This window comes from Orycteropus afer, unplaced genomic scaffold (assembly GCF_000298275.1).
Source record: "Orycteropus afer afer isolate SDZICR_OR568_19922 unplaced genomic scaffold, OryAfe1.0 scaffold00053, whole genome shotgun sequence".
Lineage (NCBI taxonomy): Eukaryota > Metazoa > Chordata > Mammalia > Tubulidentata > Orycteropodidae > Orycteropus > Orycteropus afer.
Window position 1 is genome coordinate 9845422 of NW_006921640.1, and position 15833 is coordinate 9861254.

A 15833-nucleotide genomic window follows, 5' to 3' on the forward strand; every position below is an offset into this window, starting at 1 on the left:
ATTTGGGTAATAGTCTATAGAGCAAAATTCATTTTCCATACAGCAGTTCATACACATTCTGTCTCATGACACTGCCTGCAATTATGATTATTTTTTAAACATGCCATATAAATCTGGACACTTATCTGTGATTCAAAAAAAAATAAAAACCTCAGTGCTATGGAGTCCTTTCATCTCACAGCGACCCCTCCTTGGGTGTCCAAGGCAGTATCTCTATGGAAGTAGAATGCCCGAACTTCTTTCCAAGGAGTGGCTGGTGGGTTTGAACTGCCAGCCTTCTGGTTAGCAGTCAAATGCCTTAGGCACTATACCACAAGAACTCCCTATCTGTGGCTCAGGGAGCTAGAAAAGTGAAAGATTCTAGTCATAAGAGAAAATGAAGGACTAGAAGGAAAAGTAAGGAAGACACTCTAGTATCTGGGCTTGCTCTTCTCACCAGTTCCTTGACATCACATAATTTATCCAATCAAATAGCTAACAGTTATCAAATGGCTCTGTTCTAAGTACTTTACTTGTGTATTAACTCATTTAATATTCACAACAACCCTATGTGGTAGCTACTATTATTATCCCTATTCTACACGTGAGGAAACTGAAGCACAGCTAGCATTTGAGCTATGAGCTTAAGCTAATAAACTCCAGACTCCATAAGCTTAACTGCTCCGGTATGCTGCATGTGGGCAAGAAGAGAAGTCCTAAAATACCACTTCATTTTTCATGATGGACATAATAAACTGAAAAATGTCCACTTAGTATATTGAGTATCACACATAGTATGTATATTATAACATTATATGTGATACAAACTGATGTCAAGATTCTGAAACTCCAACTGGTCATTTGCTATGACAATATATTTCTGGTGATACTAGTATTTCCCACTAAGAACAAGAATATCACTCACTTCTGCTTCTGTTCCTTTTACAAAAGCAGTTGTAGGCTCCTACAGCTCCACTGAGTATGGCCCTGAAGAACCAGTGTCTAACCAAACCATAACCTTACCAGACAAGCTGAACCCGGACTGGTGCAGGTTCCGGACAGGTGGGGCCTGTTGCTTGGCAGGAGACGTCTTAGCTGAGGAGGCTGGAGTGACTGTCTTGGGTGTCACAGACACCTCACACACTGGTCCATCATACAGACCGCGGGGTACCCCTCTCAGTTCTGCCAGCTGGAAAACACAAGAACCCCTCAACTCAGGACATATATAAAGAGGACACCATCCAGCTGCCTGACAGCCAACCACTTGAACAGAGGTGAGAATCAGCCTGCAAGATTTACCAATGGATGGCTCTGCCAGTGTCTGTGTGAGGACACATCCACTTCAGCTGCCTACAGCTCCTACAGCTCCATAGCAAAGCTCCCCTCAAGGTGGATTATTGGTAACTGGTTAACTCTATAAAAACTGATAAACATTTCTTTTCCAAAGCATGACTTTAAATCCCATAGGAATCCCTCAACAGTTTGTGAGAAGGATCTGGTCTCATATTCAAGAGCTGGTCCCAATTTTCCTTCCAATCTCACCCCTTCTTTAATTCTCTCACAGCTCCAACCCTTGCCTGCCTCACACCCTCCAAGCCTCAGTGCCGTGGACCATTCATCATGCATTTTCCATGCTCATCATATTCTCTCTACTTAAAATACCCTGTGTCTCTTCTCTCACTTGTCCAACCCCTGCTTAACCTTTAAGACCAAACTCAAACTGTTCTTCCCTGTGAAACTTTCCCCCATGACTTCATAGCAGAGCCCCCTCCCTAACCTTCACTGCACACTCCTCACAGCACATAACCATTGTGGATATCCCTAACTCCTTCACTGGCCTGATGAGTTCCAAAGAAGAAAACATGTTTCCAATATCTTAGTATCCCCCATACTCACTCAACAATCTAACTCAAAGTGCTTAATAAAGGTTTGTGGATTGAACATAATCCATGATAAACACAGTTCACAAGAACACAGTCACTCACCCTGCTCCGTGCCTTGATACGCTTGTAAACAAAGTCAGGGAAAGGCTTCCGGGGGATGTAGCGCCCAGAACCTTCAGTGACATGAAGAGTGCCATCCTCCAGGACGATTTTCCCCTGGCTGATGACCACCAGCGGGGAGCCACGGCACTCCATGCCTTCGAAGATGTTGTACTCGAGAGACTAGAGGGAGGAAGCAGCACGGTCAACTTTAAAGCCATCTAGCAGTACTCACTGCCCTAACATCACATGGACAAAAAGCCCAGTGACCCAAGTCCCTGTCCCGATGGCCCCAGCAGGAACTTAATCTATGTCTTAATTTCCTTCTGTAAACTGAAATCATCTTTTCCTACCTCTCAAATTTGGGGGGTGGGAGGGGGGAAATAATTAAAAAGAATGATTGCATGGAAAAGTGTGTGGGTTTTAGTTGTAAATGATACACAAAGATAAGGAACATGATGCTTGCTATTAGCAGTGACTTTCTTCCCACCAACTCAAGCTACAGTCAGGTTGAGTTCCAAAAGGCTTCTTTAACCACGTTCTAAATTTAATCTTGAAATGGGGCATTCACAAATAGGTTTTCCTACTGGTCTGCCTGGTTTTCCAATCTGTTAGCAATGTGGTTAAAATGAAATCCCTAAATAAAAGGATTGTGGTAACTTAAGAGACATGCATGCCTTAGATAAAATGTTTGAGGTTTAGTTAATATCCAAAACAACACAGCCATCCTTTTGGTTGGTTTCAAGCTTTTCAGGGTAAAAGAGAACAAATCTGCCCTCTTGGAAAGTACACAAGGTCTCTACATGGACACAGACTGTTGGTGGTGGAAGAGGGGACAGAAAAATAGGGGGCATTGTACCCTGACATCAAAGACTCCACGCGTCGGATACCATCCCATGGCTTCTGCGCTCACCCAAGGCTACTTCTCCAGATACCAAAATGCCTCCTGCTTCTCCCTGAGGGCTGTATTCATAGGCACAAATGGCTATGGGGGAGGCCAGGGCTGAATGATTAACAGGCAGCTCCAACCATAAAAAGCAGCATGGACTTCTGGGAAAATTTCAAAGTCAAAAGGTTCAGCCCAGGTTATCAGCAATAAAGGAGTTAGACTGAACAGAACTGTAATGCACCCTATAGTTCAGCAGAATATTTCTGCTCAGTACAGTGGGTTGGGAAGGGTGGACAGGCCCTGGCTGGCTCAACAGGCTTCTGTGTCAAAATACAGTGGTGCCCGTGATATACTCTGGAGTGAAAACAGCAGTGAGGGGCTCCCAGCACTGCTCTGAGTCTCACAAGGGTAATGTGGAAGCCACCCAAAGGACCAGAGGCTGAGGGGTGCCTAGGCAAGGGGAAGAGGACTCTCCATGTGGCTTCTCAGAGACGCAGGTTTGCAGCCCCAAGTCTTACTACTATGTCTCATTGATCTAAGACACTCATCTCTGAAATCAGAATGTGTCTTACATTCCGTGGGGCTGTATAATCACTATCAGCCTGGGCTCAAGTCAAGCTCATCGGGATAGCATTTGTGTTCACTTTTCCCACTGGCCTGAGGACTACCAAGATAAGGCCACTTTGCATTAAATTCTCAGCTTGAGGTTTTTCTAGCATAGCAGCATGAATGCAGATCACAAACACACCTGACACCAGCATTCAGTTCAAATTATCAGGGGAGACTTTTTTCCCTGCCTCCACCCCATGTCAAAGTTGAGGCATGGAATGTCAAACTCCTCCATGGGGCAGATTCACTCCTCAATTACTAGGAGTGTCCTATTAGGCTCCCCAACTTGAATGTCTTTTCTTTCTCACTGGTACATAAAATAATGGAATATTTCTAAATTGATGGCATCTTAGATTTGGTGAAACCCAGGAGTTGTTTGACTTTTAGCAGATATTTTAATTCTGACTCAGAGCTTCAGGTTCTTCATCTACATACCTCTCAGGGCTTATCTGAAGAGGACATACACACAAAGTATCACAGGTGTGTAGACCACTGTGAGAGAATCCTATCATCTTTAAAACCACCTCTGAGAAACTTTAAGGCCTCAATCAAGCCCCATCTTGTCTATGTGTCCACTATAGCTAACTGTCTACACCCTGAATAACTCCTCTTGTGCCCTATTGGAAAATGCAATGGAGTCATCTCCCCTGGGTTCAAATCCCAGGTTGGCTACTCACTAGCTATATGACCTTGGACCAGTTACTTATCTCCTCTGAGTGTCAGCTTCCTCAACTGTAAAGGGATATGGTCCAATTCACACAACAGAAGACAAAGAAAATGAAATAAAATGAATAAAAGCTTTTAGCATGCTACTTAACGAGCCCTCGTAGCATAGTGGAGAAGGCACTTGGCTGCTAACAGAAGGTCAGCAGTTCAAACCCACCAGCTGCTCCATGGAAGGAAGATGGGGTGATATACCTCCACAAACATTTACAGCCTTGGAAACCCAATGGGGGTCACTATGAGTTGGAATCGACTCAATGGCAATGAGTTTGGTTTTTCTGGAGCACGCTACTTGGCACATAATAGGCATTTAGAAAATGTTCATTTGTTCACTGCCTACTGAACATACTCCCACAAAATCAAGCTGTTTAGTGTCAAAGATATTGTAAGACACATATATTGAGTATGCTGTTCTTAGTTGCTGACATGAGTCACATCAGACTTGTGATGACCAAATAAAATGCTGCCATCTTCCAACACAGTATCAAAAAACATTCTCTTGTGATTCATAGGTTTTTTGGCTAACTTTCAAAAGCAGATCATCAGGCCTTTCTTCCGAGTCTGTCAGTTTGTTGTACTGTGGTAGCTTGCTTGCTGCTATGATGCTGGAAGCTATGCCATCAGTTTTGAAACACCAGTAGGGACCCCTATGGTGGACAGGGCTTACTGGAGCTTCCAGACTAAGATACTGAGTTTAACTGTTTGTAAATGAAAGCTCACAGGCACCTAGAAGAGCTTTTGGACTATCTGCCATTTTCTACACATGGAGAAACAAGCCAGACCCATGACTCTAAGTGACTTAAAATGGACAAGTCCAATAGACCACAGCTCAGGGTGTTCAGAGCTCCTATCTGCTGTCAAACTGGGAGGCAGTAAGGCATCAGTGCTCACCAGGTAGAGACATTTTTAACCTACATGCATGGGTTCACTGTGTTACTCATCTGGCCAGGTGCCTAGAAAATTTAAGCAGAGGCTTAGTCAATAATAGCTAGATGTTCCAAATGAATGCTAAATGGCCTTGTGGTAGGAATCACTGTATTATACGGGGAAAGCCTTCTGTTTGTATTTTCCCAGATGACTAATGCCTACAGGTATGGTTAGTGTTAGCTCTTTAAGACATGTATCTTACATAATGAGCCCAGCTCACTCTTTGTATTATTTCTTAGGATAAGGGACTCAGGAAGAGAGGAGGAAGTATTTTCTCCATCTAACCATATGCAATCTGGCGGGGAAGAGCCCTGGACAATTTTGGGTTCCAATTCAGGCTCTACCGCAAAATAGCTATGTAACATTAAACTGGTCAGTTAAGCTTGCAGAGCCTCTGTTTATTTATCTTCTCAACTGGGATAATAATACCAGTCCCTTTATTGAAAAAAGGAGCTCTGGTGGCATAGTGCCTAAGACATTTGACTACTAACCAGAAGGTTAGCAGTTCAAACCCACCAGCCACTCCACAAAGGAAGACTGTGCAATCTACTTCCATAAAGACCCCAAAGGGGGTCACTATGAGCTGGAACAGACTTGATAACAGTGAGTTTGGGTGTTTTTTGTTTTTGTTTTTATGAGAAAGTCAACTGAAAGAGTAAATGGGGGCATGATTTTAAATGCGTATTAGTCTAATAGGCTCACTGGACAGGACTGCAGAAGTCTTACCCATAAAGAAGCCACTATTGTTGTTGTTATGTGCTGTCGAGTAGGACCCAACTCATAGCAACCCCTCCTTGGGTTTCCAAGGTGGTATCACTAAGGAAGCAGACTGTCCAACTTTGCTACCTAAGGAAGCCACTGTGGACCCAAAAGAGTATGATCTAAGTTGGAAATGGGTGTGACTGTAAGGCTATGCTTCGAAGCTAATTCAGCCCATGCAGACAGAGAAAGAGGAGGTCTGGTGGCACTGTGGTTAAAGCATTCAGCTGCTAACCAAAAGGTCAACAGTTCAAACCCACCTGGTGTTCTGCAGAAGAAAGATGAGGCAGTCTGCTTCTGTAAAGATTTACAGCCTTGGAAACCCTATGGGGCAGTTCTATTCTGCCCTACAGGATCACTATGGGTTGCACTATGGGCTAGAATCTACTCAGTGGCAATGGGGTTTGGTTTGGTTTACAGGGAGAAAAAAACCAGCTGTAAATACTAAAAGGGTAGCACAATCCTCCTAGAAGGCACCCACCATCCTGGCACCCACACATGCCAGGAAAGGCTGGAGGTGAGCCTTGAGGCCAAAGCATCTCATCCCAAATGACAAAGGATTAGGAGATGGAGAGGGGCCCAGCCTTGACTTGGAGAAATGCCAAAAACCCACCTCTGATGTGTCCTGGCACCTGGGGGAGGGCTCAGTACTTACTGGAGGAGTCTTTCTGGGATGGGCAATTTGGAATCATATTGCCTATTGAGCCAGCTTTCAATTTAAAATGTCATCTACAATATCTTCTTTATTCATGAAGAATTTACCTCAGGATGCAGATGAGTTCCTGACACAAGCACTTCTTCCAAAGTCTTCCCTTTTGTCAATATTGTTTCAATTTTATACACATATTTGACTTTTTCTATTAAGTATAAAATGGGACCTCTGGTAGCATAGTACCTAAGGCACTTGACTGCTAACCAGAAGGCTAGCGGTTCAAACCCACCAGCCACTCCTCGGAAGGAAGATGGGGCAATCTACTTCCGTAGTGATACTGCCTCGGAAACCCAAGGAGGGGTTGCTATGAGTCGGGTTCGACTCGACGGCACATAACAACAAAAACAACATTAAGCATAAATGGTATCTAACACCTCTGCTTAATGACCTCATAGAACACAGGATATCAGAGACCTAGTCTAAATCCCTCATTCTTAGCTGGGAAGGCTATAGCATGGAGTACTTGCCCAAGGTCCCACTGACAAGAGAAGGAAGGTATCCTTAACCGCTACATGCTAGATTGAGAGGCAAGCAATACCCTAAACTGTCAAATCTTAAGACCATGATCAAAACGACTGGGGATATTTCTTCTTTTTGAGGAGAAGTGAAAATCAACTAATTCCTTTAAGACAGTAAGAGCAACTGTCACTCAGGTTTCTATAGCAACAGTGACACGAGACAACAGAGCCATAACAGAATAAACGTGCCCAATGGGCATCTCAGGAGTGGAAACTTGGAGGCTTTATTCAAGTCCCTCGCACCAAGCACTGTCATGAGAGATACTATATCAAACTATTAAAATAGAATGGTGCCTGACTTCTAGAAGATTTGGTGTCCTGGCGTAACTTTGGTGTGACTCTGATGTCTATAGATAGAGGCCTGGTACTAAAAAATGATGATAAGAGTAATAATCACAATGATAGCTGCTTTTTTCCTCAGCAAATTGGAAGTTATATACTGGAAAAAAAAAAAATTCCTATTACAGTTAATTCTTTTAATAACTCCTCCCCATCCTTTTGTCTCCTTCTGTGACTTCAATTCACTTGGAATGAATCTACATGGCTAGTGGGCCTTACGCTATTATGTGTCTTGGCAGAGATGGTCTTAACGCTGTCTGGATCCCAGATGACCAAGTCAGCATCGGATCCCACAGCGATGCGGCCTTTCCGAGGGTAAAGGTTGAAGATTTTGGCTGCATTGGTGCTGGTCACAGCTACGAACTGGTTCTCATCCATCTTCCCAGTGACCTGATGAGTACAACATCCATACGCACACCTCAAAAGTATGATAAGCAGTTGAAGGGCGGAACACTACTTAACAATAAAAAGGAATGAACTATATATACAAAACAACTCAAGGGCATTATGCTCAGTGAAAAAGTCAATCTCAAAAAGTCATATATATGGTTACATTTATATAACATTCCCAAAATGACAGAATTATAGAGCTGAAGAACAGATCTGTGGTTGTCAGGGGTTAGGGACGGTGGGAGGATGGGAGTGGGTGTGACTATAAAAGGACAGATAGCATGAGGGAGAAATATGTGAAGATGGCAGAGTTTTACATCCTGATTGCAGTGGTCATTACAAGAATCTACATGTCACAAATCACAAGTATCCACACACGTTGTATCACTGTCAATTTCCTCATTTTGGTATCATATTATAATTACGTAAGATGTAGCATAGGGACAGCTGGGTGAAGGGTACATACTACCACTCCATACTACCTGTGCAACTTCTAAATCTGTAATTATTTCATAATAAAAAGTTTAAAAAAAGAGAATACTTGAAGGGGCTGCAATGCCTTTTTAGGAAGTATCATTTATTTGGCTTCACTGGCTGCCTTTTTCAACAAAATACAGGTATACACTTAGTCTTCCAGTCAACCAGATCTAAAAATCTCAACTTGGCTTCCAGCTCAAAGCAGCATCCCTTACAGATTTCCTCAAATCTTTTGCCTCTGTAAATTCTCATCTTTACCACTTGTGTTCCACTGTCCTCTTAAACACAGAATTTGAGGAAATGACTACATATCTCTGACTTAGAAAACCCCACTCTAAATCCAGTACAAAAATGGGCAAAGGAAATGAGTAGGCATTTAGAGTGGGAAAAAGATAGATCATTAGCATAAAGAAAATATTCACTCTAATCAGTAAGTGAAGAAATTAAATAAGAAACAATGAGATAGCAAAATTCACCTATCAAATCAGCAAAGTTTTTGTTTCAATAATAATATAAATGTGGACCTGGTAGTGGAAACAAGAGAACCTCATACAATGTTGGTAGCATATGAATCGGTATAATCTTCCTGGAAGGAACTTTAGCAAGATATATCAAAAGCCTCAAAAATATACATACCCTGTGACCCAGCAATGCCACGTCTAGAAATTTCTCATAAGGATGTAACTATGAATGTGCACTGACAAACTTTCTACAAGGATGTCCATCTCAGTGAAAAAATAAGAAACAACACAAATGATCAGCCAATGAATTAGTGTTCAGTATTAAGATGGAATAATATGTTATTAAAAACCAAGTTTTTCAAGTATATTTAAAGGATGTGGAGAATTTTTCATAATATATTAAGCTTTAAAAAATACCAGACCTACAAAATTTTAAGTATGATACCAACATTATTTACACATTTACACACACACACATCATACACAAACATCTGCCCTCCTACAGAGGTGAAAATGGAAAGACATTCACCAAAATGTTAATTACAGTTATTATCTGACGCATGGCATTCTGAGTGATCTTTATGTACTTCTTTATTCTTTTTGCAATGAGCCTACATTGTTTACATAATTTAAAATATTCATTAAGAAATGAAAAAAAAAAAAAAAACACCAGTTCTGTGATTATGTTTTTAAATACTGAAAATGAAAAAGCCCAAAGGCTCCTTAAAGGTCAGTATAGGTTGGAAATACTAAGCTTTGAGAGCCCTAAGAGACAATTTTAAGGAAACTGAGTCAATTTTCAAAAGTAGAAGAGTATTATCTCTTCAGGTTGTTAAAGAAGCTATTTCCTGACAATCCACAGTCATATTTTAAGACTCCATGTTTTTCTGTCTCTATTGTTTCACTGAAAACAAGATGAACTATATATGTAACATGTAGGAGGTCATATCTGTAAAGAGTGGTCTTTGACTTCCAAACCTAAGAAACAGTGTCATACAAGTCCTAGCTCCTAGAATTTCCTCAACTATAATTTCAAGATGTACATGAGACCCTGGTCCTCAGATGAGGAGGAAGAAGAAAGCTGAGACCATGCCATGAGTGAGGTCATTGCTCCTTACCACAGCCTTATCCCAGATGACAGACATCCGTTCCTCGGTGCCGTTGGTGCCCTCAGGAATCAAGGTGAAGTTATCCTTTCCTACAGCTTTCTGGGCAGTGTTGAAAGTACAATGGGCACTACCAGTGACCTGGAGATCTCCACTGTAATGGAAAACACACCACTGGCTTTTAACCAATCTTTGACTTCAAATCAACCTTGAGTATATTATTTCAATGTGTCAGGCCACTAATTTTTTTTTATTATTATTTTTTATAAATAGCCTGTCCTCCCCTCAGAAGAAAGGAAATTTGGGAAAATATTTCTATGATACTCAATCTTCATTGTAAATGATGTGTATCTAAATATATGCAGAGGGGTATTTTATGCGTGACAGTACACCATCATTGAACGCTTTAGATACCTCACTAACGTCCTTTGGTTGACTTTCATGATGGTCTAAGTTTTATATGCAATTCCCTCCCATAATAGTCTTAGAGTAATAATTCCCTGTTCTTATTTGGTGACTCTAATTTGGTGAACAAGTCTATCTGCTTGCAAACCTGCTGTCAGTCACCATATTTTAAGGTACCAGGTCAGTTTGATCTGAGAAAGGGCAGAATATAAAGTGTGAACATGTCACCAGTACTCACCAGGACAGCAAGGAGTTCAGAAAATCTGGAGTGGTTGGATCGGGGCTCAGGGGTGGGGAGGTGACGAAGGCAGCAGCCTTGGCCCAGTTCTTACTCCAGTAGTGGGAGCCATCAGTTCCCAAGCTGGCGGTGATGGGCTCCCCATACACCACAGTTCCTGACAAACAAAGCACACCAGGCATCAGTAGATACAAGCAAGGAAGGAACCGTTTCTTACTGAGAAGTTGCTGTCTGTCAGGCACTATGCCAAGTGCTCTTACCATTCTTTCAAAAAAGACACTGGCTGTATTTCACAGATTAGCCTTCTTCACAAGAAGGTATTGCACAACTCTCCAGATCTGTCTGAGAGACAGCCTGAATCCCTGAGTCATCTTGGAAGGGATCTGCCCTGGAGAGTCACCAGACTCACACCAACTCAGCAAGAGCGAGAAATAAACTTTGTCAGACAAGGTATGGAGATTTCTGAACCTCAGGAAACCCCAGGCACAATGGGACAACATGCTGCCTGGTCCTGTGCCCTCCCCATGACTGGGCTGTGGACTGGACTGGGTTGATTTTCACTAGTAGATCACCAGGCCTCTCTTCATAGTCCACCTTAGTCTGGAAGGTCCACTGAAACCTGTAGAGCATTGTAACAACACTCAGTATTTCACTGACAGACAGGTGGTATAGCTGTGCATGAGATGCGTTGGCCAGCAATTGAATACTTTTAAGAGGAGAATTCTACCACTGAACCACTTAATATAATGTCCAAATGAACTTGTTGAAGTTCATTTGATGCTCAGATCCTATCCTCTGCTCTTTCCATTCAGGTGCTCATGCCAGAAAGTTGGGAACCATTTATCCAGTGAATCCCAGTACCTTAACTGCATCCTCTCTCCTTTCCACTCCATATACCCTGCTTTAAACTAGGCCCTCATCATTTCTCCCCACTTCATTTCAACAGACTTTTAGATTTACTTTTGCTTTCTCAATCCTCTTTCCCACCTCCAGAGTGGTCTTTCTGGAACTCAAATCTTTCCTTGCCATTCTCTTGCATAAAATCTCCTTTGGAGCCCTTCTGCCTTTAAGGACAAAAACAAATTCCTCCCTGAATTAGCTACTGCCTTCATTATCAGGCCTCATATCAAAGCTGATTCCTTCTTTAACATCATCCAAAACTCAAATTAGGCATTACTCTGTCTGTCCAGAAATCCCATTCTTCACACCAATAATCAGTTTTGAATTTTTTGATTTGCCACTTGATGGGAACTCCCTGAAGATAATGAATCTGCCTGCACATAGTAGGCACTCAATAAATGTATGATAAATTGATTAAATGGTTTAATAATCCATTAATTAAAGCTACCAAAGCTACAAAGAGCTCTGGTGGTGCAGTGCCTAGGCATTTGCTAACCAGAAGGTTGGTGGTTCAAACCCACCAACCGCTCTGCAGAAGGAAGATGGGGCAATCTACTTCCATAAAGATTTGCCACCTCACAAATCCAATGGAGGTTGTTGAGTCAGAATTGGGTTGATGACAGTGAATTTGGTTTGGTTTCACCAGAGTTGGAATTTGAACTGAGGTCAGTTGACCACCACCAGGGTACCAGAGGTCACCACCACCTCCCATCACAGGTCCAAATGCCCCCACTCCTAACAATCCAGCCAAAAGATCGCTCTTCTCCAAACACAGGGCTCCCAAGGAGCTCTCAAGGCCAAACACTTTTCACTCAGGAATGCATCGCTCTTCCTCTCTCAGCCTTTTCAAGGGCTTTATCACTTGACAAATATATCACAACACTCTCTTTGCTGCAGTCTGCCACTCTGAAAGTTGGCTCCACGGAGCTGCCCCTTCCACCCTCAGGAATTTCACAAAGGAGTCCCTGCTCGGCCAGGGAGTGCTGGAGGTCAAGGCAGGCAGCTCACTTCAGGAAATCAGTAACAATCGCCAAGCAGGAGGGCGGCTTCAGAACCCAGGGGAAGCCTGGCCCCTAAGGAAGCTCTAAGGAAGAAAAGAGCCAATGCTTGGAACTGCCTGGAAAGGTCCCCTGGTTGCGACCAACTGAAAGCCTCCCAGCCAGAATGTGGTCAGAGGAGCCAGCTGGGTGGCTGCACAAACCACGTCGGCTCATCCCAAAGTGAAAAAACACCGCATAATGAGCCAGCCTTGGCTGCTGCACAAGGACATTTATGAAATGCAAATGGCTGAGCAGAACCCAGCTCTAGCCCACAGTTCTCACAGGACCAGCTTTTGGTTGGAGCTTCAAATGGAACTGGTTAAGTGTAGCTGTCCAGACCCAGCCAGGTCTGGATGTCCTGCTGGCTACTGTCTGCTGGAGTACAAAGGTGAGGTTTGTGCAAGTCATTAGGAAAACAAAGATTCTGCAACCCTAAAGTCTTCCTGATTTGGTCGAAATGAAAAAATTCAAGAAAGCAGAACTGACTGGAGAAAAATCTTTGCTCTTTGGAAATCCTTGGACAAAGGCATCAACAGATAAACATTTTAATGATTTTCCGATAACTTTTTATTGCTCATCCTCTTCCTCCCCCATCCTCCACTCCCCCTGAATCCACTCTGCAGTCCTGCCCTTAGAAACAGGAATATGAGGAGGGGCTGGTTCTTAGGAATGCGTCATGAAGAGACTGAGGGTGAAAGCTGTTTACTGTTGGCTTTGGAAATGCATCTCTCTCACTGTGAAATACAGCTCAGATTGGGATGCAGAGAATTGGTACACCAGGGATAGATTCTACAATTCCCTCACCACAGAATGAACTTGACCTTCAGCCTTTGCTGACCAGAACCTGTCCTCCTTGGAGGAAGGCTGCCAGGACTCCCAGACCTGGGTCAAGCTAACATGAGGAGGGCAGAGGAAGAGGTAATGAGGATGGAAGCATATGGCTGCTCACTTCTGCTTTTCTCTCTTCAGATTCCCTGAGGCCCTTGCTTGGGTTAACCTTGTTTTTATGATTTCTTTTCTTTAGCATCAGGCAAAAACCCACTGCTATTGAGTCGATTTCAACTATAGTGACACTACAGGACAGAGCAGAATTGTCCCCTAAGGTTTCCCAGGCTGTGCAGCAGCAGACTGCTTCATCTGTCTCCCACAGAGCAGCTGGTGGGTTCAAACCACCGAACTTTTGGAAAGCAGCCCAATGCTTTAACTACAGCACCACCAGAACTCCTATTCAAAAAGCAAGGGAGTTCATCTGTCCCATGTACCAGGCATCTCTGAGTGGTACAAATGGTCCAGTTAGCTGCTAACCAAAAGGTTGGAGGTTCAACTCTACCCAAGGGTGCCTGGGAAGAAAGCTCTGGGGATCTGCTTGCTAAAGGTCACAGCCAATGAGAACTTGATGAAGCACAGCTCTATTCTGAACCACATGGAGCACCATGAGTCAGGATTTCATTTATTTTTCTTTTTTAAATCAGGCCTCCACTTCCAGGAAGAGCCTAGATCCATAATGGGGGGACTCTGCCTCTCATCATCACTGACTTAGAGCCTCTCCGGGGGCTCCCCTTTTTTATTAACAATTAACAAGAGGGAGCTATGGGCAAGCTTCCGGAGATCAGTCAGGCCACAGATACCATTTAACTTCATGCCAGAAATAATTGCCACTAATAATAATAAACCACAGAAGAGGCTTCATGGGCCTTTCTGCACTTCTCCAAACATGCTGTTGACGCTTTTTTGGCTGATGTTAGATCTTCATGATTTTCTTCTCCAGGGAAAGTCTAAACTGAAAGACGTGGCCCCAGGCCGGCCTTTGGCAGGCTGTCTAGTAAGGCTGGGAACTGCAGGCACGTAGGGGGCAGTGCTTATTCACAACAGGCCTGGGGCCTGAGCGCATTCAAGACAAATAAAATGGAAGGCTGGGGCTCAGAAAGGTTTGACGGCTCCTCGGCTTTGACAGTTACTTGTAAAGTCATTTCCCATGAACAAGAAACATGAGGACAAACCCAAAATAGGAATAATTGAAAATCATTTACATGCATTTCACAATGTAGCCACAAAAGCAGGGTGCAAAGTGACCTGGACACATGGATGGGCAGATGCACAAACACACACACCACTTTCCCTCTTCTTTCAGAGAACTTATGTCAGAACCCAATGCTGGGACCCATCCATTGAGAACCCTCTCTCTGACAGTTGAGACTTCATGACATTTATAGCCTTACCCTCATGCCACTCTCATTCATGTATCTGGGGGTACAAGGTGCTGTGTTGTGGGGTAGCTTAACCTAAGGATTCACCCTCACATTAGGGCAATCCTGGTAGACCAGATGACCACATGTTTCTCATTATGATTGAATCACTCCTAGTAATCCCACCAGCCACTCCTCAGAAGGAAGATGGGGCAATCTACTTCCGTAGTGATACTGCCTCAGAAACCCAAGGAGGGGTCACTATGAGTCGGGGCCGACTCGATGGCACATAACAACAACAACAATCCACAGGGTCATATCTTGAATTTGGTTTTCCAGGGATTTAATGTCCCTCAGCAGCAACACTGGTTCTGAACATTTCTGCGTCTGGGTTACAGAGTGGGAGTGAGGAGGAAGATGGAGAAGGGCATCTAGCAGATGAAGTCACCAGGTTCTGCCTACATGCCTATGTTCACACACAGGAGGCATCAGTACCCAAGCTAGATTCCAGACACTGACAACATGCAGTCCCAGGGAACTCATTCTAGAGAAATCCCTGCATGGTGCTGAACTTTCAGCTGCAAAGACAATTGACCAGAAGCCTGAAATCATGGTTTCTATTTCCCATGAGCTGGAAAATAGGGAGCAAGACATTCCATTTTGGCATTTCAGTGTCTCTTCCATGAAATAAGCCTAGTAAATCCACCAACATGTAAGTTTATTTCAAAAGTATAAATTGCCCACAATGTTGTGATCCTAGCTATGTCACTTCTGTATCTGCAAATGGGGTTGATGATATGCCAATCTGCTGAACAGCACAGAATGACAGCAACAGCCTGTGCCACACTGTCTCTAGAGAGGATCATGCAGTTGTGTTGGGTTGAGTATTGTTGTTGTGTGCCTTCAAGTCAATTCCGACTCATAGCAACCCGATAGCACAGAGCAGAACTGCCCCATAGGGTTCCTGAGGCTATAATGTTTATGGAATTAGGTTGAGTAGGAACGTGAAAACAGTCCTCATTTGCATTTTATCTCATATCCTCACTTTTCTCTCACATCCTCACTTGCCTAAACACTTCCTGTCCTACACTGAAGGCTAGCAGGTCTCTGGGTGGGGAGGCACATGGGAAGCACTAAGAGAAGAAGATGATCTTGCTATTCATGCCATGGATAGGACTGGGACTTTTTTTTTT

The 15833-nt window shown here is 43.3% G+C and overlaps 1 protein-coding gene across 1 annotated transcript in view; it reads right to left on the reverse strand.

The window, feature by feature from the left end:
• The window catches only part of DPYSL2 (dihydropyrimidinase like 2), a 209637-nt gene that overhangs the window by 899 nt on the left and 192905 nt on the right, over window positions 1–15833 (reverse strand). The window contains exons 9-13 of the mRNA XM_007938745.2: window positions 10515–10671; window positions 9884–10025; window positions 7657–7827; window positions 1965–2144; window positions 1003–1168 (exon numbers count right to left, since the gene is read on the reverse strand). Coding sequence (XP_007936936.1) covers window positions 1003–1168; window positions 1965–2144; window positions 7657–7827; window positions 9884–10025; window positions 10515–10671 — 816 coding nt within the window. The remainder of the gene's footprint in view (window positions 1–1002; window positions 1169–1964; window positions 2145–7656; window positions 7828–9883; window positions 10026–10514; window positions 10672–15833) is intronic.